The following is a 25175-nucleotide window of genomic DNA, read 5'->3' as shown; positions in this document are numbered from 1 at the left end:
ACTATAACATTACTTTTATCAACAACATAAAGTTATTTTTAAAATCAAATGCTGATAGGTTCAGATATTGGATAAGATCAGCTTGTCAGGCCAGTACATGACGACGTTGTTTTCAATAACCAGCCAACACTACCTGACCATGCTTTTTTTGGACTTTTTTCCCACAACAAATGTGTTTTGCAAACACTGAGTTACAGCAACCAGTGAAAAGCTAATATTAAAAAGTCAAGGGTCAAGAGCCCAACTAAAGTAAACACTGACCACATTAATGGTGACTTCAAACAAACCATTCAACATCTAAACCTCTGTTCTCAAAAAAACTTTTTTAGACATATGACAGAAATTAAGTCAAACTGGTTAGTAATGAGTGAAGCTGCTGATGCTGTTTGTGGAGTTGTTTAATCCTCCTCTGCTGAGATCTTGAGAGATTATTTAGTGAAAGTTATTTATTTTTCATTGGTTCAAGATACTTATTTAACAGGTAACACTTTATAATAACTATCTGTTATAACTAGTTAATATATCATTAATAAACTGTTAATTAATGGGTTATAAATTACTTGTTAAATAACAGTTAATAGTTTGTTAATTATTTATAACTATCCATTATAACTAGTTAATAGACCATTAATAAACTGTTAGTTAATGAGTTATAAATGACTTGTTAAATAACAGTTAATAGTTTGCTAATTATTCATAACTGTGCCTTATAGATAGCCAACAGATAACTTACAAGCTGTTAGTTAACAAGTTATAAATGACTTGTTAACTGTATTTTAATGATTTATAACTATACCTAATAAATTAGTAATAGATCATGAACAAGCTCTTAGTAAATTACTTACTAAAGACTTGTTAAGTATATGTTATTGGGACGTTATTCTAAAGTTGCAACTATTTTTCATTTATTAACTGTTAGTAAATGAGGAATAGTTGCAACTTTAGAATAACGTCCCAATAACCTACATAAGCTAATAACTAACACTTAACTAATATATTAACCCACACTTTACAGATCAGTTGTTCATAGTTTGTTAACCATCTACTAATACCAGTGAAACTTTGTAGAACAGCAAATGGATGGAACAAGTTCAAGCTACAGAAATTTGATGTGATATTTAAAATAAAAAAATGTTGTACCTCAACCTTGTTCCACCCATAGGCTTTTCTGTGTACTGTATTTTACCAAAGAAACTCCACAGATGAAATGTTGAACATTGTGTTTAATGTATAGAAACACACATACTGACCATCACATGGCAGAACAGCAGTATACAACAGAATACAAACCCATGAGGTTTGGGCACTTTTTGTGCTAAACACTGGATAAACAGAATTTCAGAGGTTAGTGTCCATACATCACAGCAATGTCATGGATTATCCTTCCTAACGGCCCTTTGCGATGCTTACGGGCAAGCCACTCATGCCATTCAATAACTCTGAGATGGTCTACCAGTAACTCCTCTGTACGATTCCCCCTGAGTCTCCACACATTTTCCTTAACCGTTCTCCAGGCCCTCTCTATGTGCTGAGTATGTGCACCTGTTTGGGCATCAACATATGACACACTGTGATTGACAGTGATTGAAATGGGTGTAACCTAGCTGAGGTAAAGCATTGCGATAAGCCCGCCACTCATCACTTATTATTGTCGATCCCACTTTAACATGGTGAGCTATAAGTGGCACCAGATCTCTCCTTCTTCTTCTCTCGACTAAGCGAAGAACAGGCTTTGCATGTCTTCTCCCTCTCCGGTTCACACCTAGCATCCCAAACACCCACTTCTTCCTCTTCCACCCACCAGCCATTCGTCACCGTCCATACTGTTGAAAACATAAAATATTAGGAATTATTCTTCTTTAAACAAAATGAATAATCTATCATTCAATGGTAATTTGCATTACTATCTTGATAATAGTGCTTGCCTTTCTTTTGTGTCTGAAGTGGCTCTCATCAACGGTGACAAACTGCTGGCACCCCCCAATGTACTGGCCTCTTGCTTGCTGATATCTGTCCATTGCAGTAGTGCACACATCTCGCAGCTTTTGAGCCATCTTGGACAGGGTTGCTGAGCTTCCAGAAATGTCATCATTGATCATGTCCACTTGACGTAGATGCAGGCCTTGTGCAAATCTGATAGAACAAGGAAAATAATTATTATACCACAGTTCTTTTGATCTTTTTGGTTTGATACACAAAGTTTGCATCTACTGCACCTCAGGATATGAAAATTGTCCACTGCTGTGTAGACAAAAACAGCAATAATGACGGAAAATATGTTTTGTGGTATTGTCTACGGAGCTCTGTCAATACATTTGGGACTAATAATACTGTAGGATATTTGTAAAATCCTATTTCTAATATTAATTGCCAGAGCCTATAGATTGAGAGTGCTAATTGCCATTGAGCTTCAAGAGGCAGGGTCAGACACTCATGTTGCTCCACCAGGCCTAATGCTGACCAACACAGCATCCCATAAGTAACAGCAATTAAACATATTTCCATAATTAAACTGTTAAGAATTCAAGCTGTAAATTACACCTTTTAGCAAAATAAATCACAAAAGTGAAATAACTCCAAGCACCTGTTATCATCATGAGTCTAGAGATGCTCCATAACATAATAAATCACAAGCTTTAGTACATAGTCTCCAGTTATTGTTTATGACAGCATAGTTATACAGTATTTCTATAGAAATAAACACTTTTTTTTTTATCATAGACAGACAGACTAAAATCATATACCTGTGCCATATGTACACAAAGCGCATCCAGTTTAAGAGGGAGACCTTTGACTTGTTGAATATAGATTTGTGTCTAATTGACCTCTTCAGTTTCCTCCTTCTGTGGTTATGGTTTTTGCAAACCCTGAAGATATATACAAATAAAGATAAGAATGACACAGGCCAGGGTAGTGGCCAGAGCAGTGATTCTCAAACATTTTCATGTCAAGGACTCCCAAATTAATGTGTATTTGGCCATGGACCCCATCTGAAAATATTGTGTGCCAGGAACCCCCATAAAATGTGTGTTAATATGTTTCAAAAGTGTTGATTTTTTTTCAGTATTTTTTTCTGAAAATAGCAGATCTATAAGCTTACAACGTTTTGACGTGTGATCTTGTACATTAGTATTAAGTAGTGTAGTGTATAGTAGTGTATTTCTAGAAATTAATGTTAACATGAATTAAGATATATTGGGCACTCTTATCAGCTCACAATTAAATAGAGTTCAATTAAATTTCATTTTCACTAGAATTCTGGACCAAAATACCCATGTATGTTGTCATTTCATGCAATAAGAATAAACTTACCATGCATAGTTGTCCACTCAAACTGATTCCTTTAATTTCATCTTGTGTTTGCATTTTTGGCATCTCATCCGTCTTCTTAGAAGCCTTTTCTTCTGCATCCATTTGATTATTTCTCTGTGTCTTCTTTTTGAATTAGTTCTGCCTTCTATAAGCTCTCTTAGCTCAGTGGCTAAACCAGGCATTTTTTTGGCTACGATATTACAATATGACTTGATTAGGGCCTACCTATTTTCTTATCCTCTGTTCTTTCCACACACATCACACAAGCTTCCCGAGTCTCTGTGACTAGCTCCCGCCAGATTGTTTAAATTTTATTTGAATATTATAGGTCGGGGGTGACGAGGGTGAAACAAGCCAATCGTAATTGTATTCACGGGCTGGAGAAGGAGCCATCCGGCCTCTTCCATCATATTGGCTGGTTGTCAACTTGTCAATCACCTTGCATCACCACTGTACTTTGATAATTGACAACCGGTCACAACCTAGACAGACACGCCCATCCTTCACTCTCTCAGCAAGTTCTTTTTTTTTGGATGGACAGCTCGCATTAGCATTGATGAAGAATGAATACACGGTCTGGTAAAATGTCCGGTACCAGTGTTCCCAGCGGCGATGCGCAAAATAACTGTCTGGAGAAAGAGAAAGTCAACAGCGGGTACTTCCAGTAAAAAGAAAGCTACACCTGTGGACCATGCTGTGCACATGGACAACAACGGTGACGGTAAGCAAGACTGTTTGCTATCTTTTCATTAAAGATGTTTGATCAGGATAACACGGACTGATAGATTTGTACTACATAATACAACCAGATTAGTGAAGTGTCCAATTAATTGTGTGTGTGCGTGTGTGTGTGTGTGTATGCACGCGCGTTTTCTTGCGTCTGTCGTGCGCCAGTATATATGGTCTAGCTGGTAAAACTTAGTCTAGAATAACTGAATTGGCTGCAAAATAGTCAAACAAGAATCATCATCACTGGTGTGAGTGTATGCTTTAACTCAAGGTTTAGGCAAAATATCAAGATATATATCGTACCGTTACCGTGACATAACCTAAAAATATCAAGATATTTCAAAAAGGCCATATCGGCCAGCATTATAGATATATATGTGCGTATATACTGTATGTATATAATGATAGTACATATCCATTTATATATTCACTGATGATGGATGATAGTTATACAATTATGTTCACTCATCCAGAGAGCCAGTGCAGATATCTAGAGCCAGCTGCTCATTATTTTATTTTACCTTCATCTGGCTTTTATGATTAGAGCTTTTTTAATTCTCTATCCTATTATTCCAGATACTGAGGCAACTGTAGCTCCAACAGCATTTTTACATATTAAGAATAAGCAGCTTAAGCTCTGTGAGGCCAAGAAGAAGCAGCACACAGTCACAGAAAAAATCAGTGACCTGACTAAGGAGACAGACTCCCTCCGCCAACAAGTTGGTCAAAGTAAGTAGGCCTAACACTTTCTTGGGAAAACATGTTTGCACACCTGACAATCATACTTGGGTGCTTTGTAAAATATATATACAATTGAGTGGTAGAAAGGCCAACATTTCACGGTGACAAGACCTTCATCAGAGCATAAGCGTGTTATTACCCAAACAATACACAGTTAATACCTGAAAGATAATATCTGTAGCATTGATTGATAACAGACACATCTGTCCAACTGATGAGATCATGATTTGATGAATCAGTGAAACTGAAAGTCTTAATCAATGTAAATGTTGATAAGAATGTAGTCAACTTGTATCATCATAGTTAGTAATGCATTTGGTATTGTATTTTCTATTATGTTGTAGGTACAGATGACGGTGGGACAATTGACACATCTTCCTCTGCCAACTTGTCTCCTGGTGCATCTTCTTTCTCTTCATCCTCCAGTCCATCCAGCTCCTCTTCATCCTCAAGTCCATCCAGTTCCTCTTCATCCAGCTCCTCATCCTCATCAACTGATTCTTCCGATTCAGACAAGAAATTGAAGAAAAGACGCAAGAAGAAAAAGAAGCACCACCACCAGAGTCACAAGAAAAAGGACAAGAGGAAGAAAAAAGACAAGGAAAAAAGGCACCATGGCAAGCAGAGAGGTAAGTGTAAAGAGAGAAAGGAAATAAGGCTGCTCCCCTCTGTGTGTGTCTCTCTCTCTCTGTCTATCTCTCTCTCTCTGTTCGTCTATCTCTCTGTCACGCTTGCACAAGGATGAGACCAGAGAGGGAAGTAAAACAGAATGATATGATTCCTGATATAAAGAGTTCAAAGGCAGTCTTAGGAGCAGTGGAGAGTAGCAGGAGCACACACCGGAGGTTCTGAGCAGAAATGGGTCTGGAGCTAGCATCAGGGTAGTGAACGGTAGACCAGACAAACACTGAATGAAGGAGCAGTCTATTTATAGGGCGTGGTAACGAGCGTTAGGTGATATCAATCAGAACTCTGGTGAGGCAGAATGAGTAGGTGGTGCTGTGGGTGATGTGGCAGATAGAGGTGGCTGTGGTGAATGCCTGACACTCTCTCTCTGTCTGTCTCTCTCTCTCAATTTAATTCAATTCAATTCAAAGCGCTGTATTAGCATGACCGTTAAAATACAGTGTTGCCAAAACAAATAACAGCAATACAAACAATAAATAAAAACAAACAAACATAAAAAAAACAAGAAATAATGCTGCACCCCTCATGTGTGTCAGGCATGTAGACATCTGTGTCTGTCTCTCTCTCTCTCTCTCTCTCTCTCTCTCTCTCTCTATGTATAAAGTTTATTTTCCAAAATGTACTTCCTGGTGGGTATATTATCTTGGACCCTCCAATTGCTCTGTGCCCATGTAATCTTCATTACTTTTTGCAACCACTTTGCATCTATGTGTGTGTTTCCCTGTGTCGATTTACTACTTGTATGTTTGTTATACTTTACTAAATTTCTATCTGTTTCAGCACGTCATCCTGAGGAGGTCATCAAGAGATACAGGAAAGTCCTTAAGGCGTACAAGAAAGGAAGAAAGCTGAGTGTGGCATATCGAAAGGTCGGTGTCGACCGAAACACCATCGTCGCCAATGCCCGATCTGTGAGCTGGCTGTTGTGGCCCTGAAGAAATACAAGGAGTTGCTGGCTGCTCATACACCACAGCAACAACTTCAGGACTTTGCAAAAAAATGTCTGGAAGTGTTGATTAATGATCCAAACCTTTTGAGGGATGTTGAACATCAAAAGAAAAAGGGGAAACTGATTTCTCTGTCTACAAAAGCTTAGGTGTTGTGTCACTTTGGGATGGTGCCCTAGAGCAGTTTGGTTGTAGCTTGGGTCTGGTTCACTCAGTATAGAGGGTCCAAGGTGTGATAAAACATGTTCATATCAATAATGCCAATGGCTAGATTTTTATTTATTTTGTTTTCATGTTTAGCACAAAAAGTGCCCAAACCTGTGGAGTTTCTTTGGTAAAATACAGTACACAGAAAAGCCTATGGGTGGAACAAGGTTGAGGTACAACATTTTTTTATTTTAAATATCACATCAAATTTCTGTAGCTTGAACTTGTTCCATCCATTTGCTGTTCTACAAAGTTTCACTGGTATTAGTAGATGGTTAACAAACTATGAACAACTGATCTGTAAAGTGTGAGTTAATATATTAGTTAAGTGTTAGTTATTAGCTTATGTATGTTATTGGGACGTTATTCTAAAGTTGCAACTATTCCTCATTTACTAACAGTTAATAAATGAAGAATAGTTGCAACTTTAGAATAACATCCCAATAACATATACTTAACAAGTCTTTAGTAAGTAATTTACTAAGAGCTTGTTCATGATCTATTACTAATTTATTAGGTATAGTTATAAATCATTAACATACAGTTAACAAGTCATTTATAACTTGTTAACTAACAGCTTGTAAGTTATCTGTTGGCTATCTATAAGGCACAGTTATGAATAATTAGCAAACTATTAACTGTTATTTAACAAGTCATTTATAACTCATTAACTAACAGTTTATTAATGGTCTATTAACTAGTTATAATGGATAGTTATAAATAATTAACAAACTATTAACTGTTATTAAACAAGTCATTTATAACTTATTAACTAACAGTTTATTAATGATCTATTAACTAGTTATAACAGATAGTTATTATAAAGTGTTACCTAGAATGGATTCATTAGAGATTAAGGATGTCTACGAAGCAGAGGTGTAAAATCCAGGTGCCATGAGTAAAAGTCCTCCCCAGTATTTTGTTCCAATCACCTGGATTTGATAATGAGCAAATTAGTTTTTCAGCCAGAAGGTCAGAGATGGGACCAAGTCATTCCTTTCGAGTCACAAACAAGTCTAGAGTCAAATCCCAAGTACTCAAAGAGTTAAAGTTAATGAGATAATTAAGAACTACAACTGACATCAGACACAGCCTTGGATAAAATCAACTGAAAAAAAGCAAAAACAAAAAACAACATTAAATCTCTCAAGATCTGATTAAACAACTCTACACACAGCATCACTAGCTTCACTCGTTACTAACCAGACTGACTTTATTTTATGTCTGCAGAATCTCTTATTGAGAATTAAAAGAAACAAAGAAAGAGAGAACACAATGCCACCATAATTTTGGTCAAGGTGTACTTTAGTTTGTCTCTTGACCCTTTGAGTAATTTAATATAATTTGCTTCTAAGCAATTGCAATGTTGTTTTATGGCAAACATTTGTGCATTATTGAAAGCTTGCAGTAGCAGATTATCACTGCAGATGTTCAAGTTCGTATATGCTTTACACATGGTTTAAATTCTTTCACTGTAGCTGTTATAGAAACATTCTATCTGCATTCTGCAAAACCTAAACAAGTCAAGTTCATGGTCAAGCAAGTTCATGATGACTACGCTGTCATATTAAAACAACTAATGACTGCTCAGTTTGCTGCGTTGATCTCATTGTTTCACAACACCACACGCGCTGTTACAAAGGGAGATCTAATGCTGGAGGTTAAGGATCAAGAGCACAATTAAAGCACACACTGATCTTCATGATGGTGGCATTATTTTAACCACTAAAACATCAACATCTGATTCTCTGTAATTCTCAGTAACAGCAGGTGTTCATCACTAATGCACAATCATCATTAAATCAGTCACTTAATTATCTCATTAACTTTAACTCTTTGAGGACTTGGGATTTGACTCGAGACTTGCTTGTGACTCGGAAGGAATGACTTGGTCCCTTCTCTGACCTCCTGGCTTAAAAACTGCTAATTGCCAAATCCAGGTGACTGGAACAAAATACTGGGGAGGACTTTTACTCATGGAACCTGGATTTTACACCTCTGCTACGAAGTATATGTATGCAAGTAATATAATATTAAACATTCAGTATCAAGCGCGACAAGCGCGATCACTGGGACACCTGTGCTTGTTTCTTTTTACAAAGAAGCACATTTTGCGGTTCAGTGTTGGACAGCCTGGAGCGAATTTTGGTACTTTGTTTTCAAAGCCGTCAATTTTAAAAAACCCGGCCTCGCACAGATAAGTTGAGGCGAATGGAAGAAGTAATTTTACGACGTAATGAACTTATCCTTAACCCTCATAGCATTCATCATGTTACAGTGTACACTCATATTACTTTTATATCATAATTTGTTTTATATTATATAGAACATGAAACTTCATTGCGTCGTAAGAAATTTAGATACAATGAGCTACATATCATTTTCAAAATGTTTCACTCGATTTCAAACATTTTAGCCAGGAATCATAGTTTAGGAAAAAACAAGCTAGTAAATGTGTTCAAGTTTATGTCAAAATAACACGTTAATTAAAGAAACATCACTTACTCATCAGACTGATCTTCCTCTGGATCAGCTGTGCGTCGCGTTGTTCTTCATCTGAAGTGAATTCTGTGCGATTCCTCACAGTGCGTCTTCTTTTTTCTGAAGGTAAATTCTGCTGTTTCTCTCAGCGTGTCTTCTTCCAGAAATGAACAGTAGCCGAGATGAACTTGATGAATCGTCAAGCTTTGTTTACGATGATGTGGGCGCTAACACGCGGCACTGCACATGTGACTATTTATCATATCAAAAGCAAAAGTAGCTTGTGGGCGTGATCGCATTAAAAATAATTAGCTCTGAGGGAAAACTATGCATCATGTTGGTTTCATACAGATTACTTTAGCACAGAATACTATAGATATATCTCTCCTGTCTGTGTGTTGAGTATTCACTGAGTTTAGGTTCATTTTATTGACGCATTTGTAAAAGCCGTTCGCGGAGACAGTGGAGACTGAGAAAGCACCCTGTTTATTTTCTTTAATTTAAAGCAGCACACCCCACTGAGCAAAAGTATGTCCAAATGACGTCATTTCAATGTCTTTGTCGGACAATGATATGACGGCCCCTGAAGAGCCAGAATGAAAGTTTTTACAACGTCTTTTTATGACGTCTTCTGGACGTCCAATATTGACATTCACAGGACGTGTCTAGAAGGTTAAAATTTAGTTCAGATCTGGTCATTGTGAACGTATTTTCAGTGGATAACAACTAACAAATAACATACAAAGCATACATTAGGTTCACCTGTTGGAGCTGAACTTCTAATTCTGACAAAAGAAGTTTAAAACCTTCTGTACATACTAACACATAGTTTAGCAGTTTCAGTATCACATTAAATAAGTTTGTGATAGGCTTAATTTAAAATAAATATTGCGTGTAATGAATGGCACTATATATATATATATATATACATATACATATACATATACATATACATATACATATACATATACATATACAGAATCTGTTTCTGTCAATGTCCCAGTGAAAAATACTACACATAAAAAAAATTAATAATATTAATAATATTAATAACATAATTAAATGGCCGCATTATGGTACTGTCATGATGTTCTATACATATAAATATTACACTGTTTTAACACCTAAATGTTTTATAAAAATACACAATATTTACTTTTTTTTAAGTCTTTGTCATGTTTATTTGCATAAAAAGTTCTTAAGTCGATTTCCTGAACCTGTTCTGCACGTTCTACAGACGTCCAGGAAAACCCCTTCATAGACTTTCAAATTTTGAACTGCATATCTACATCCAAGGGACGTCATAGTCTGACGTCCAGATACTGTACTGGATTTGCACGTCGTGTAGAAGTACAAATATGGTCCTGGACCGACCGACGCAATATAGACATGATCTGCACGTCGGGCAGACGTCTAATGTTTGTTGGGACAGTTCAGTTTTTATTGTGAGTGTGCACAAATAAAAGTATATACTTAATGGTTTCTAATGATGTGTAACACTTATTTGTATGACCAAAATTGACAGAGTATTTTTAGTGTCTTTCATACTGATCTTAAAAAACGTGAGCTGATCACGCCGGCATGATCGTCGACCCCAGGGAGTTAAACTTTAAAAGTCCATTCTGCTACTGATGTTCTGAACGTGTCTGCACTGACAGCTGGATAAAAGGCAGGTTAATAAGCTCCACCTCACCAGACTGACAGAAAATTGCAGAGGAAGACGAACACGGATTTCCGCGCTGGTGGAAACACCAGAAGACTTCACTTTTGCTTTCACTTTCGAGACCGGCTCGAAAAGTGTTTAGTGTCTCCACCAGCAGCAGCAAATCAGCGCAGCTGGAAGAGATCCACGTTCAAGCACACACAATAGGCTGAAAATGCAACAAAGCACCAGCAAACGTAATTAAAATGAATGTGTCAGGGGAAATAAGGAGATATTTGAATTCTTTATTAATAAACCAGTGTTTTCAGTGTCGCAAGGATGAAGTTGCCAATCCTGACTCACCATCTCCTCTCTGGACGCGCCTTTAGAGAAATGCATCTTTACAGATTACATATTGAATAAGTTTTTGTGACAGAGTATTTGTTTTATTTTGTTATAATTAATTATTAATAATTAATAATTTCAAGCTTTCTATAGATATATGTATCATGTCTGTGAGGTGTGTATTTGCTGAGTTTCGGTTAATTTTTGTGAAGCGCTCCTGTTGAGGCAACAGAAAGCGCACCATGTTTGTTTTCTTTATTTAATAAAAGCACCTTTTGCAACATTTTGTTGATGTTGTGAGTGCACACAAATAAAAGTTGACCCTCAACAGTTGCAAAAGATGTATTATGAGCAAAAATGGAAGAATATTTTAAATTGTTTCCACTGAAAAAAATGCAAGTCATCACGCTGCCGCATCAATGTCCTGCAATGCACCTTTAGCTTCCACTCTCTGCACAAATTTGGGTATGCGTCTAATAGCGCACATTTCTCTAAGTTTAACGTTGCAACTAACATTGTTTTATACTTTAACTCTTTTGGGCCTATATCTATAGATTTTATTTTTATTTTTTTACAGTCCTTACTTTAAATATAGCCTAAAGTTTTTGTTTTTTTAGATGAACAAAAATGCTCTAAACGTTTTTCTAAATTAACGTAACAAAAGAATGAAACAAAATAAAATTATTTTGCCATTACATACAAAACTGAACTCAATATGAAACAGTAGTATAAGCTGTTTCGGGACAAGGGGGCAAAAAGACAGGCTCGGGCCGATAATTCTGATAAGCTGTCAGACAAGGGCCAGGCTAGGAAATATATATGAGGCCTGTGCAGGGCTCTAATGAACATTTATCCGAATACTTTAATTATTATTCAGTGTTTGCAACACAGAAATATAACTTATACCGTGTATCCTGGTCGTGAAGCTTGTTCAAACAAAGCTTAACCCTCTGGGGTCTGAGGGTGTTTTGGGGCCCTGGAGAAGTTTTGACATGCCCTCACATTTGTGCTTTTTTCAGTATCTTAAAAACATGTCAATGGCTAAAGTCTGATTACATTGTAATCAGCACAAACTGGGCTACAATAATATGTAAGCAACATTAATGTACATGCTTGTGTTTTTGAGAAAACAACGTTTATGCGTGGTTAGTGAAAAACTAAAATCTTTAAGTCACTGAAATAAGACCATGAAACACATACAGAACATTAGTTCACAAGACTTTTGATAACTGGATGTGGTAGTCTAGAGTTTTTTCTACATAAAGATGTGAAAATCATCTCATTCACGTGTTTACAGAAAACAATATATTGATTTACATTTTCTAAAACATGTTTTGTGACTGAAAGGGAATATGCGAGGGAGTGACAATGACCATGAATATTTAGTGATTCACACCTGAGAGACAAAAGGCCCTCCTCTAATGGCCCATCAATGAGACTGTGACTGTCAGGTAGAAACAATGAGAGATTCAGAGAATGGAGTTTTAGACTATTTGTATTTTATTTACAACACTGTATCAACAAAACATACATAATGAAGGTCAAAAGCACATTGACAACTCTGATCTAACCATAGAGACGTGAACAGACTTTGTGTCATTCCTGAAAACTGTTTTCTTAATTCAGTTCAACAAGTGAAACAAGTAAATTATACCTGATATTTAAGTGATTGCTGCTTCTTTCCATGGATTTAAGAAACAAAACTCATCATTAGTAGTCCAGGAAATTGTTTTACAATGAAAAAAAAAAAAAATCAGTGTAGTTGAACATTTGATGTGGGGAGAAGCACTTCTGTCCACGGAGATAGCAACAGCGTCTGCACGTAAGTGTTTGCTTAATACACTAGTATAATAGGTACTGTTTAAATTATTAAGTAGGGCTAGAAAGTATTTTTTCGTTCTCTGCCTATTTGTAGTGTTGTTTTTTCGTTTTAATTAGCACTTTGATTGCACTTATTGAAATTAGTATTGCTGAAATCCTGCGGGCACTTAAGTGCGAAGCATCTCACGCTTAGTTTCGATTCGAGGTATTTGCATAGATATAGACTTTGGGCTTCAGTCAGGAGGCGGGCCCAGCTGTTATCACTCCAATTCTATTCACTTGTGTATATATTCATTGTGTGTGAGCTGACGCGGAAGCGTCAGCGGAAGTGTTCAGCCACCATGTTCAGCCTCCTCGTGTGAAGACCGAAGAGGGTAAAGACCTGCGACTTTTTCCTGCGCGACTTTAACCGAGCAACGAAACCGACAACGCACTTAGGTACTCTTCTTACTTTCCCTTCATACACTCCCTGCTTGCACCCTCTTTCCACCTCTATCATGTGTCTTCAATACATTCCGGTTATCACCACACAACGCTCTAACATCACACGCAAACGTCAACACAATCTCACTAACCTTCACCCTATCGCCACTTCATCCACTGAAACTTTCTCATTTACTGTCGGCCTCTGGAATTGCCAGTCAGCTGTTAACAAAGCAGATTTCATTTCTGCTTTTTCCACACATTCGACTCTTAGTATCCTGGGCTTGACTGAGACCTGGATTCGTCCAGAAGACTCAGCAACCCCCGCTGCTCTGTCCAATAATTTCTCATTCTCTCACACCCCTCATCACACTGGGAGGGGTGGGGGTACTGGAATACTCATTTCTAACAAATGGAAATTCTTTAACCACTCTCAGCTATGCAACTTTAATTCTTTCGAATCTCATGCGATCACAGTAACAGCTCCAATTAAATTCCATGTTGTGGTCATTTACCGCCCTCCTGGTCAACTGGGCACCTTCCTAGATGAGCTAAATGGGCTGCTATCCTCATTCCAAGAGGATGGCAGTCCATTTCTAGTCTTTGGTGATTTTAATATTCATCTGGACAAGCCTTATGCTGCTGACTTTCACTCACTCCTAACTTCATTTGATTTCAAACGCCTTGCTACTACAAGCACTCACAAATCGGGCAATCACCTAGACCTAATTTACACACGCAATTGCGTTGCAGACAACAGTTTGGTTAAACCCCTACACACCTCTGACCATTTCTTCATTACATGCAACTTGCATATTACTGCCAGTACACCTCCGACCCCTCTACCTGTTACTTTCAGACGAAACCTACGCTCCCTCTCACCCTCCCATCTTTCCTCTGTAGTGTCCTCCTCTCTTCCCTCTACAACCCTTTTCTCATCTCTAGAGGTTAATGCAGCTACTAACACCTTATGCTCTACTTTAACTTCTTGGCTAGACGCTATATGTCCTCTCTCTTCCAGGCCAGCACGGGCCACCCCTATTAACCCCTGGGTATCCGATGTTCTCCGCGAACATCGGTCCAAACTTAGGGCAGCAGAGAGAAAATGGCGCAAATCTAAAAATCCATCTGACTTGAGTATGTATCAGTCTTTGCTTTCATCCTTCTCTGCTCAAGTCCATACTGCCAAATCCTCATACTTCCACACCAAGATCAACAATGCCCCAGAAACACGTTATCTCTTCAAAACATTCAATTCGCTCCTCTGCCCTCCCGCACCACCTCCCACCACTTCTATATCAGCCGACGATTTCGCCACATTCTTTACTAACAAAACGACAACTATTAGCAGCCAGTTCTCGTCTCCACACATACAGGAAACAATACAGACAACATCCACAGCTAACACCCCACTCTTCACCATCTGTCCCCTCTCTGAGGCAGAAGTATCCAAACTTCTCCTCTCCAGTCATCCTACAACATGCCCACTAGATCCTATCCCCTCTCACCTTCTCCAAGCAATCTCTCCTACACTCTTACCAGCACTTACACACATCATCAACACATCTCTCCTCACAGGCACTTTCCCCACTGCATTCAAGCAGGCTCGGGTAACCCCACTGCTCAAAAAACCTACATTAAACAGCTCACATATAGATAACTATAGACCAATCTCTCTCCTTCCATTCATAGCAAAAACACTTGAACGAGTCGTATTTAACCAGGTATCACTGTTTCTCGCACAGAACAGTTCATTGGATGCTAACCAGTCAGGGTTCACTCAACTGAAACTGCACTACTGTCAGTCACTGAAGCCTTGCGGATTGCAAAAGCTGATTCCAGATCATCAGTCCTCTTTTTGCTGGATCTTTCTGCTGCTTTTGACACAGTCAATCATCAGATCCTCCTGTCCACCCTCTCATCACTGGGTATCACAGGGATTCCACTTCGCTGGTTTGAATCCTATCTCACAGGTAGGTCTTTCAGGGTGGCCTGGGGAGGGGAGGTTTCTAAAGCACATCATCTGGTCACTGGGGTTCCTCAGGGATCAGTTCTTGGACCCCTCCTCTTCTCCATTTACACTACATCACTAGGGCCCATCATACAGGCACATGGCTTCTCTTACCACTGCTATGCTGATGACATGCAGCTCTATCTTTCATTTCAACCAGATGATCCAACAGTAGCTGCACGGATCTCAGGCTGCTTGGCAGACATCTCGGAGTGGATGAAAGCACATCACCTACAGCTCAACTTGGCAAAGACTGAGCTCCTTATTTTCCCTGCCACTCTGACTCTACAGCATGATTTCACCATCAGTTTAGGTACTTTAACAATTACCCCATCAAGTTCTGCCAGAAATCTTGGTGTTATCCTTGATGACCGGCTGACTTTCAAAGACCACATTGCTAAAACTGCTCAATCTTGCAGGTTTGCCCTACACAACATTAGAAAGATCAGGCCCTTTCTAACAGAGCAGGCCACACAACTTCTTGTCCAGGCCCTGGTCATCTCCAGGCTGGACTACTGCAATGCTCTTCTAGCCGGTCTTCCCTCATGCACAATCAAACCTCTACAAATGATTCAGAATGCAGCAGCACGACTGGTCTTCAACAAGCCCAAAAGGGCCCATGTCACACCTCTCTTTATCACCCTGCACTGGCTCCCAATTGCAGCTCGCATCAAATTCAAGACACTGATGCTTGCATATAGAACAACCACAGGTTCGGCACCCGCCTACCTCCACTCACTGCTACCAATCTACACTCCTTCCAGAACTCTGAGATCCGCCAGTGAGCGACGCCTCATTGTAGCATCACAAAGAGGCACAAAATCACTTTCCAGAACATTCTCTTACACCGTTCCTGGCTGGTGGAATGATCTTCCCACCGCTATCCGGAATGCCAACTCCCTAACAACTTTCAAACGACTGCTGAAAACCCATCTCTTTCGACACTACTTGACATAAAAAAAAAATAAATAAATAAAAAAAATCTACTTTTTCCCTTCTAGCTTGTACTTATTTGAACAATGCCTGTTATATTGTAATTTGAGCACTTCGTAGGTCGTTTTGCCTCTTTAGGACAAATCGCTTGATGTATTCCCCACCTGTAAGTCGCTTTGGATAAAAGCGTCTGCTAAATGAATAAATGTAAATGTAAATGTAAAATGTACATTACTCTTCATGTAGCATTCATCTGTGGTGCAGGAATCAGATCACTAGAAAAAAAAAACATCTGTAAGCATGTTAATATCAGGAGCATCTGTAATATATACATATAGTATGATTTTGTAGTCATAGACTCACATGCTTCATTCTATCTTTAAAAAATGGCATTTCATATCTGAGAAACTAATTATTATTGTTTAGCATGTTAAACATCTATTCATTAACATAGTATTAATAATAAACTAATAGTATCCTATTGTTATACGATAAATAAATAAATAAATAAATATGATTTTATAGTCATAAACACAAGCATGCTTTGTATGTCTTATACAATACAAAGCCATTTTATGTCTGGGAAACTAATGTATTATCGTTAAGCATGTAATAAATATCTATTCGTGAACAGAGTATATGACAGTAGTTTGGTCTAAACAATCTTAGACTCTTTCATTCAGTGTTACAGTTTAAACACTATTACTTTTATATCGCGTCATTTTTATTTTATAGAACATTAAAAACATCCTGGCGTCGTCAAACATTTCAAATTAAAAATAATTAGGTCTGACGAGAAAGACTGGACATGGGGTTGGTTTCATACAGATTACTTTAACATATGATATTTGTTTTCGATAAGACTTACTTCATTTAAAAGTAGACATATCAGGCTTTCTATAGATATCTCTCTCATGTCTCTGTGTGGAGTATTCACTGAGTTTTAGTTCATTTTAGTGACGCATTTCTTAATGACGATCACAGAGAACAACGCAGCAGACTGCATACCCTGTTGTTTGCTTTATTTCACAAAACCAGAGTGTTGTTGTTACTATGAGTGTACACAAATAAAAGTGAATTCCTTACAGATTCCATTGATGTATTGATCTTATCTGTACGATCAGAAATGACGGAGTAATTGAAGTTCTTTTTGGCGTTATCAGAAAAATGGCCACAAACCGCGCCGGCACGTTTTTCAACCCCAGAGGGTTAAACTTATATGACCAGAGCTCTCTCTGGATCAGCGTTTGCGTGAAATCAGGTTTAAATATTCCGATGTGATTGTGATTTCAAAGGTTTTATAGACATGGCGAAATCATCATTATATAGCAATAAGACTGTGTGTGTTTGAATCGAGATTGCAACCTTTTAATGAATAATTCATATGAGTCTATAGTCTATGTATTATGTCATAATTTGCATCAGACCCCAGGCCCGGGCGGCCACCCCAGTTCCGTGATCCATGATTTGCGCCTCCTTCCGATCCCTCCGCGGCCCCTTGTTGAGAACCACTGCGCTAGGCTGTACTGTACTTGAGTGTGTTGCGCATGTTTTGCTTGTTTCATGAGTGTTTCTGCATTATTTGAGTCTCTTTAGGTTATAGCCCAAATAGCAGCACGTTTCGGATGAAAAAAACACGACTTATAGTTCTGAAAATATAGAAACTCCTAACAGAGTTAGGAGATTCATAATGAGTGGTTCCCTGCATTATTACAATGAAACGCGTGATTACAGTACTGAGCCGCTGCAATGGAGCAGTTTAATGCTATTATTGGGGCAGCTGTGGACTAATGGTTAGGGAGTCGGTCTTGTAACCGAAAGGTTGCGGGTTTGAGTCCCAGGTCCGGCAGGGATTGAAGGTGGTGGGAGTGAATATCCAGCGCTCTCTCCACCCTCAATACCACGACTGAGGTGAGTCCCTTGAGCAAGGCTGTGTGTTCACTGCGTGTGTTCACTGCGTGTGTGTGTGCGCGTGTTTGATCACTTCTCACTTCTCACTACTCTGTGTGTGCACTTGGATGGGTTAAATGCAGAGTACAAATTCTGAGTATGGGTCACCATACTTGGCCACACGTCACGTCCTTTCCTTTTCCTTAAATTAAAGAGGATGTATCAGAGCAAAAAAAAAAAAAAAAAACAATTTAACAGTGAAAGTAACAAAACATATTTTAATGGGCATAATTAAGTGTAAACATAAAAATAACTAAGGGATACATAGTCAAACCAAAAATTATTTTTACTAGTGGGTGCAAGACACAGTTTATGATAATGTGAGAAAAGGTATCTGAATAAATTTCGGTTTCTATCCTATATAACCTCAAATTAACAGCTATGACAAACTAAAAAAAGTAGGTAAAGTCTACACAGAAAAAAGCCCAGAGTTAAATGAACTCTCCTGGGAGTTTATTTGAGTCCATACTCAAGAGTATTAAAATGAACACTGAAGCAGTGTTAAAGTTAATGAAGTAATGAAGTTATTCATTCAGTGATGATTGATTGAAGACACCTGATGTTAATAAGCAGAATCACCAAAAGGAGAAAACCACATTTTTTAAGTGACCATCATAGTGATCAGTGTTTGCTAGTTGTATTACTTGGGCTCTTTACCCTTAACTTTTTAATATTACATTTTGTTTGGATGTTGTAATTGAGTTATAACAGCCAGAGGAAAGGTGACTATGTTGTGTTGAATATGCTTTGACATAATAATTATGTCAAACTAATACTAATACTAAAAATCTAAAGGTCAAGAGCCCAACCAATAACACTGATCACTAAAACGGTGACTCACAAAATTTGATTTTTTGCTTTTGGTGATTCTGCTTATTAACATCAGGTGTCTTCAATAATGATCAATCATCACTGAATGAATCACTTAATTACCTCATTAACTTTAACACTGCTTCAGTGTTCATTTTAACACTCTTGAGTATGGACTCAAATAAAGTCCCAGGAGAGTTCATTTAACACTGGGCTTTTTGTTGTGTAGATTTTACCTACTTTTTTTTTTTAGTTTGTCATAGCTGTTAATTTTAGGTATTCTTTACTCAAATATATAGGATAGAATCTACTCAAACAAACTGAGTGCAAATTGTTACCTAATTCTATTGAGTAGATTCTATAGCTTGTTTTTGCAGTGTAGTTCTGCTCCTTTTTTGTTAAGTTGGGTGTGTAAACTATGCAGCACTTTTCATTTCCTTTTTTTGGTTATGTTTACATTTTGTCTAAAGTGATGACATTGCCTTTTTTTGTTAAAACCAAAAAGATGTGTATATTTTGGCTTGAAATAGCCTTCTGTTAAAGATTTTTGTATTCATCCTTACTATAGGCAAAAAATAAAACCTCCCTCCAAATTAATTGCACTTTCATTGAAACCAAATCTAAGAAGTATCAGGTATCGGTATCGGTACTCACTATTGGCAAGTACACAAATGAAAATACTCATACTGGTATCAGTTTGTAAAAAAGTGGTATTGTTTCATCCCTAGATAAGAGTCCTGACCTGAACACATGTAACAGCCAATATTCTGTTATAATCATAGCGCCACCTGCTGGCAACAGGAAATTACTTGTTTTATACTCACTTAAACATGCAATGTCTTATCTGCCCCAAACTTCATTGATTGCAGCTTTAAGTTGATGGTGTTTTTTTATCACTTTGAGAAAATACTTTTTTTTATTAAATGCATTGTTACTTAAAGAATGCAGAGTGTACACTCTAAAAAGTGCTGGGTTATTTCTTTAAACACATTGCTGGGTTAATTGTGCTGGGTCAAAATTCTGGGTTGTTTGAGGTACTGTAAACACACAGTTGGGCTGATCATGCTGGGTCAAATGGACTTTCACCACTGAACACGCGGGTTGGGTTATTTTAACCCAACCGGTTTGTTTATTTTTCCACTTCATCGAACTTTCTGGATTCTTCACTCATTTCCTTGTCAGGCGGTCACGAAATTCGCAGAAAGCAGGATTATTCTGCAAGTTAATATGATTATATGATTATTTACCTTTATTTTTTAATAAGTTGTGGTTTAAAGCACAGTAATTTCACTGTTTAATGCAATATTTGATATGTCGCTGTGCGGGGTTAGCGTTTATTCTGTGAATGATGAACGAACGTGAAGTAGCAGCCTATAGTGAGGTACTTTTTTGCCTCAACAATCGCTTTATCGTTAAATAAAAGTTGTGTGTGCACGTGTAAAGTTTTATTCATATACAGTAACGTTAACGTTACACATGTCCCTTTTTAACGCTTCATGAAACCAGGCATGAGTTAGAAATACAGGGTAAGTTCAGTTACTGTCTGAATACTGTATGGCTTTGCAATGTTTTGTCAGAATTATGTCATTTCGTACTAAAATTGATCTTTTAAGGACATATTTTTCTCAAGTTAATGTTTGCAATGTGCCGAATCCAACGATAGATCCGTCATTTTTATGTTGTGCATTTTCGCGCTCTTTTTTTCCTCAGGGAGCTGCATTAGCTCCGCTTACTTTAACTCTCGTGGTGTATAAGCAGTGGTGTAGTGCAGGTATACGCAGGTACACTGCTTATGTCCACTTCTTTATCAGTTGGCTTTGCGTGTACACACTTATAAATCCCCTCTGTTGCGCATCGAGTAGTGTCCTGCATTAGCCAAAATTGTAACAGTCCACCACATGAATAGCTAATTTAATAGCATGTGAGTAAATGCAAATATTCCCTAAAAACACCCGGTAACGACAGTGATGCGGTCATAACAGTGGCGGGGGCTTCCTTTGAAATATATTTGGTCATTGCGCCTAAATGCGCCCACGCCCGCTCCGTCTGCTCCTCCACACAGATGCTGCCTGTTCACACGCGAGGGCATGTCAGAGAAAACCCGACCGATTTAATCAGAAACTGCGGACAATCACCTGATCGCTTGATCTGTTTAAACGATTGTGCTGCATGTAAACACATTAACCTGCTTTCTATATAAAATAGGTCATTGTAAAAACAGTTTTGTGAAATTCTAATTTTCTAAATCTGAAATTTCATTCTAGATATGTGAGATTCTGGCTGGTGCAGATGGACAGCTTTGTAATAGAGAAGTTGAAGGAAAGGCAGCTTTATACCCTGGTTAAAACCTTTGAAGGTAAGTTATATCTTTCAATAACATTCAATAACCATCATTTGTTTTAAAATGTGATCTTTTTATTAAAATAATCATAGTTACTGCTATGGCAATAAAATCAAAAAAGCAAACATTTAAAAGCTTTAACTTATTTAACCATATTTGTGTTTTTTTCCAAATTTGATCAGATTTCACAAGACTTCAGGAAGCTACATCCAGAGGCAGACTTTTTGTAGACTGGGCTACATTTGCAGACCAAATTGTTGCCTATGCCCAGCAAGATGGAAAGGTGCATTAAGAGCTGGGTGACATGACTTCAGGTAAGGTATTTCTTATAATATGTCAATCTACAGAAACAAAATTCAACAGTAAATACAATGATACAGTAACACTTAACTAGTTGCTTATTAGTTTTGTGTACTGGCTGTTAATTAGTACTTATAAAGCACATACTGGTGCCCTATTCTGCATGAGCATATTCTACATCCCTGAATCCCACCCCATACCTAAACTTAACCTGAAGTAATTGAATGGGGCTGGGGATTCTTTAGCACTAATACCATTATAATTTTTTATTATTATTATTATTATAATTTCATTATTTAAAGGAATTAAGAAATTTTCATATAAAAGTGTTTCAATGTGTTGTTTTGATTATGAGATAAGATTCACAATTTGCACTGTATTATTCTTATGGTTTAGATGTTGAAGGGGAGAGTGCTTTCAAAGTCCTGCCCATTCTGGAGGAATGAACCACAGAACCACAACCACAGAATTCTGGAAGCCATTCATTGACATACAAACCTGTAAGTTATGTTTTACTTTATATATATATATATATATATATATATATATAACAAATTTTTGGGAATGCAAACTGATATTTCCCACTGACACACTACAGAAAAAAATAGAAATCACTGACTTAAAACAATTGTTTAGCTGGTGAAAATACTAGTGTTCCAATCATTTTGGTCACCACTGTATGAAGTGTTCAGATGTAAAAGACTAAAAATGTGCAGTTAGAAATTTTTTTCTAAAATGAGAATTTTTTCAGGCCTAAGTGTCTTCAAGACTAAGTGTCGTATAATTAACAGGTGGGGACCAGCATGGTGGATTTGTGCCTTGGGGATAAGACAGCGACATCCCAGACCTTCGCCATTGTTATGGACCGTGCCACTGAAGCGGACTCGCTGCCTAGGAATTTCTCCAGCTTGCAGTATATTATATTGATGGACATTAGTCTTCATGTGTGATTTTTTTTTTTTAAGGCCAAGAGTTTTTTTCTGGCCACCTGTAACATGTTTTAAATTGTCATATGTATTGTCTGGTGGACACTTTGTGTTTTAATAACACAATGTTTGGAACGATTCTCAGTAATAATTCATTTTTGAGTGTTCTGCTGCTGCAATGTTGACAAAGAATCAGAATCTACAGTGCCTAGTTTACACAGTTTTGTGTTTTAAAGTAACATCTACTACTACTAAAATTGTTGTTTTATGTGTCTGTAATGGTTAGATAAAATGTTTGACAGCTGCACCCATTTGAAAATTGTTTTAAAAAGAAATAAAACTCATTAAATTGATGGTTACAGTTGCATTTTTTTGTGTTTTTCTAACTGTATTACAGAAAAGCAATAGTAATCTTACATTTGTTTGTGATTATTTATTATTATTGGTAAATATAAAGGTAACAAGGCAATAAGACAACAAATAACCCAATGATTAGGTTATGTTTAACCCAGCAACACAGTTAACCTGACCCACTGGTTGGGTCAAATAAACAACCCAGCATTCTGGGTCAAATGGTTAAACCCAGCACTTGGGTCGAAACAACCCAAAGCGTGTTCTGTCCCATAGTTACCCAGCAGCTGGGTTAAGGTTGGGTTATTTTTTTAACCCAGCACTTTTTAGAGTGTAAACTGCTAATGGAAGTCTTTTGTTAGACAGTGAGTGAAGCACATGTTTACCTGTGGCTCTATGTGCCAGTTTTCTGTTCTTCCAGCAGAGTTTGAGCAGTCAGGGTCAAATGTGTACATGCTGTAGAGAGGGATCTTGTGATGAACTGAGAACAGTGAAGCGTAATAGTAGCTATCATAATCAAGCATCTGACAGATTTTCTTGGCATTCTGATCCAGTCCTTCTGGTTCTGTGTTTTTGTAGAAGAAGACTTTACACTCATCAAAGCTCAGGACCACTTTTGCCTGAGCACTGAATGCTCCCAGCACAATACAGGTGAACAGACCCAGAACAAACATGGTGTGAAGCTGCTCTTGTGTTATAGAGCAGAGGTAACAGAAACAGCTGTCTTAAGTACAGTCAGATTCAGCAATGTTGTTGTGGGTGTGACTGAAATTACAGAAGAAGAAGAAATGAGGAATATGATGGGACATTTGCTTCATCATTCCCAGAGGACTAACTTTAGAGCTGTCACATGTACCTAAAATTACATTTCACGTTAAAGAAAAATGTTTAAATGCTGCCCTGAAGCATAAATGCAGTGTTTGCAATTTCCACTTCAGTTTTCTGATGCATTTTGTTATTGAGCAAGAAGTTGGAAATTGTAACAAGCAGTTCACTGAAAGACGTGCTGTGGTGAACCCAAGTGCAGGCTTTATGAACTGTTCATTAAGAAGTAATCAAAAGTAAACAAAGACATGGCATGAACAAACACACAAACTCACCAACAGCAGGATACTCAGTTCGATACACGACAAGAGACGGACTGTGTTCGAAACCGCATACTCATTGAGTGGATACTTACTTAATGAGCGATAAAAGAGTAGGGATGCACCAGTATCGGGCCCGATACTGAGCTCCTGTATTCGTATTTATACTCGTTAAAATGCCCCAATACCAAATGCCAATATCACACATCATATGACAAGTGTGTATTCAGGCAAAGAAACACCCACAACAGAACAACAGACAGTAGAATGGAGTCATTAGAGATGAAGGATGTCTACGAAGTATATGTATGCAAGTAATATAATGTTAAACATTCAGTATCAACGTTTGTATAGCTGGTGCGTGTGAGCTGATAGCATGCAGAGTGGACTGAGTGCGCGGCGGCAAAGATGCACAGAAAGATCACTGGAAAGTTTGTAGCTCAGTCGGATATGTCAAAAACAAGTAAGTAAAGCAATGCACAAGTTATTTAACAGTAGAGAGAGAGAGTGCGACAGAGAAAGAGTGGAGAGTGCGTGGTCTTTATTGATGTTCACTCAGCACACACATCATTTGGATTAAAACAAATTCATAAATATGAAACAAAATTTATAGAGGCATTCACTATAAACATCATTTATTTTCAACCTTAAGCAGACACCACTGTATGACGAAGGTGAAACTAGCAGTCTGTGTGAAATGCACTAGGCTGTACTGTACTTGAGCGTGTTGCGCATGTTTTGCTTCATGAGTGTTTCTGCATTCTGAGTCTCTTTAGGTTATAGCCCAAATAGAAGCATGTTTCAGATGAAAAAAACACGTCTTATATTTCTGAAAATATCAGAGCTAGGAGATGCATAACGAGCGGTTCCCTGCATTATTACTACAAAATGCATGTGTTACGGAAGCAGACGGACAACTGAGGTAAGTGAAACACAATTAGTTTATTTACAGCAGAGCAAGGAAGATGAGAAGATGACGTGCAGCAGGTAAGTTGTTTAAACAGTTGAAGGTTTGATCTTGGGTGAATGTTCGCTGGAATGATGATTGTTTCTTTGATACAGGAGTTGACGAGACTTGGATCGCTGGATGAAGACACACACACACAGATCGCTGACGGATGACAGAACTTACG

At 37.8% G+C, this 25175-nt stretch overlaps 1 protein-coding gene across 1 annotated transcript; it reads left to right on the top strand.

Moving 5' to 3' along the window:
• Positions 1-3924: 3924 nt before the first annotated feature.
• On the top strand, positions 3925-6404 carry LOC127160804 (protein AF-9-like). Its single transcript, XM_051103465.1, has 4 exons — positions 3925-4033; positions 4618-4770; positions 5127-5411; positions 6250-6404. The coding sequence occupies exons 1-4, from the start codon at positions 3925-3927 to the stop codon at positions 6402-6404; spliced, it is 702 nt and encodes a 233-aa protein (XP_050959422.1).
• The last annotated feature ends 18771 nt before the right edge of the window (positions 6405-25175 follow it).

The sequence above is a fragment of the Labeo rohita genome, unplaced genomic scaffold, assembly GCF_022985175.1.
Source record: "Labeo rohita strain BAU-BD-2019 unplaced genomic scaffold, IGBB_LRoh.1.0 scaffold_46, whole genome shotgun sequence".
NCBI lineage: Eukaryota > Metazoa > Chordata > Actinopteri > Cypriniformes > Cyprinidae > Labeo > Labeo rohita.
The sequence above is the reverse complement of the archived record's forward strand: the minus strand, read 5'-3'. Positions and strand labels throughout refer to the sequence as shown.

Bases quoted from the DNA above. Each gene is read 5' to 3' on its own strand.
- LOC127160804 (XM_051103465.1), top strand. From the start codon at position 3,925: ATGCGCAAAATAACTGTCTGGAGAAAGAGAAAGTCAACAGCGGGTACT. The intron at 4,034-4,617 runs GTAAGCAAGACT...CTATTATTCCAG, and splicing joins CATGGACAACAACGGTGACG to ATACTGAGGCAACTGTAGCT. The intron at 5,412-6,249 runs GTAAGTGTAAAG...TATCTGTTTCAG, and splicing joins GCACCATGGCAAGCAGAGAG to CACGTCATCCTGAGGAGGTC.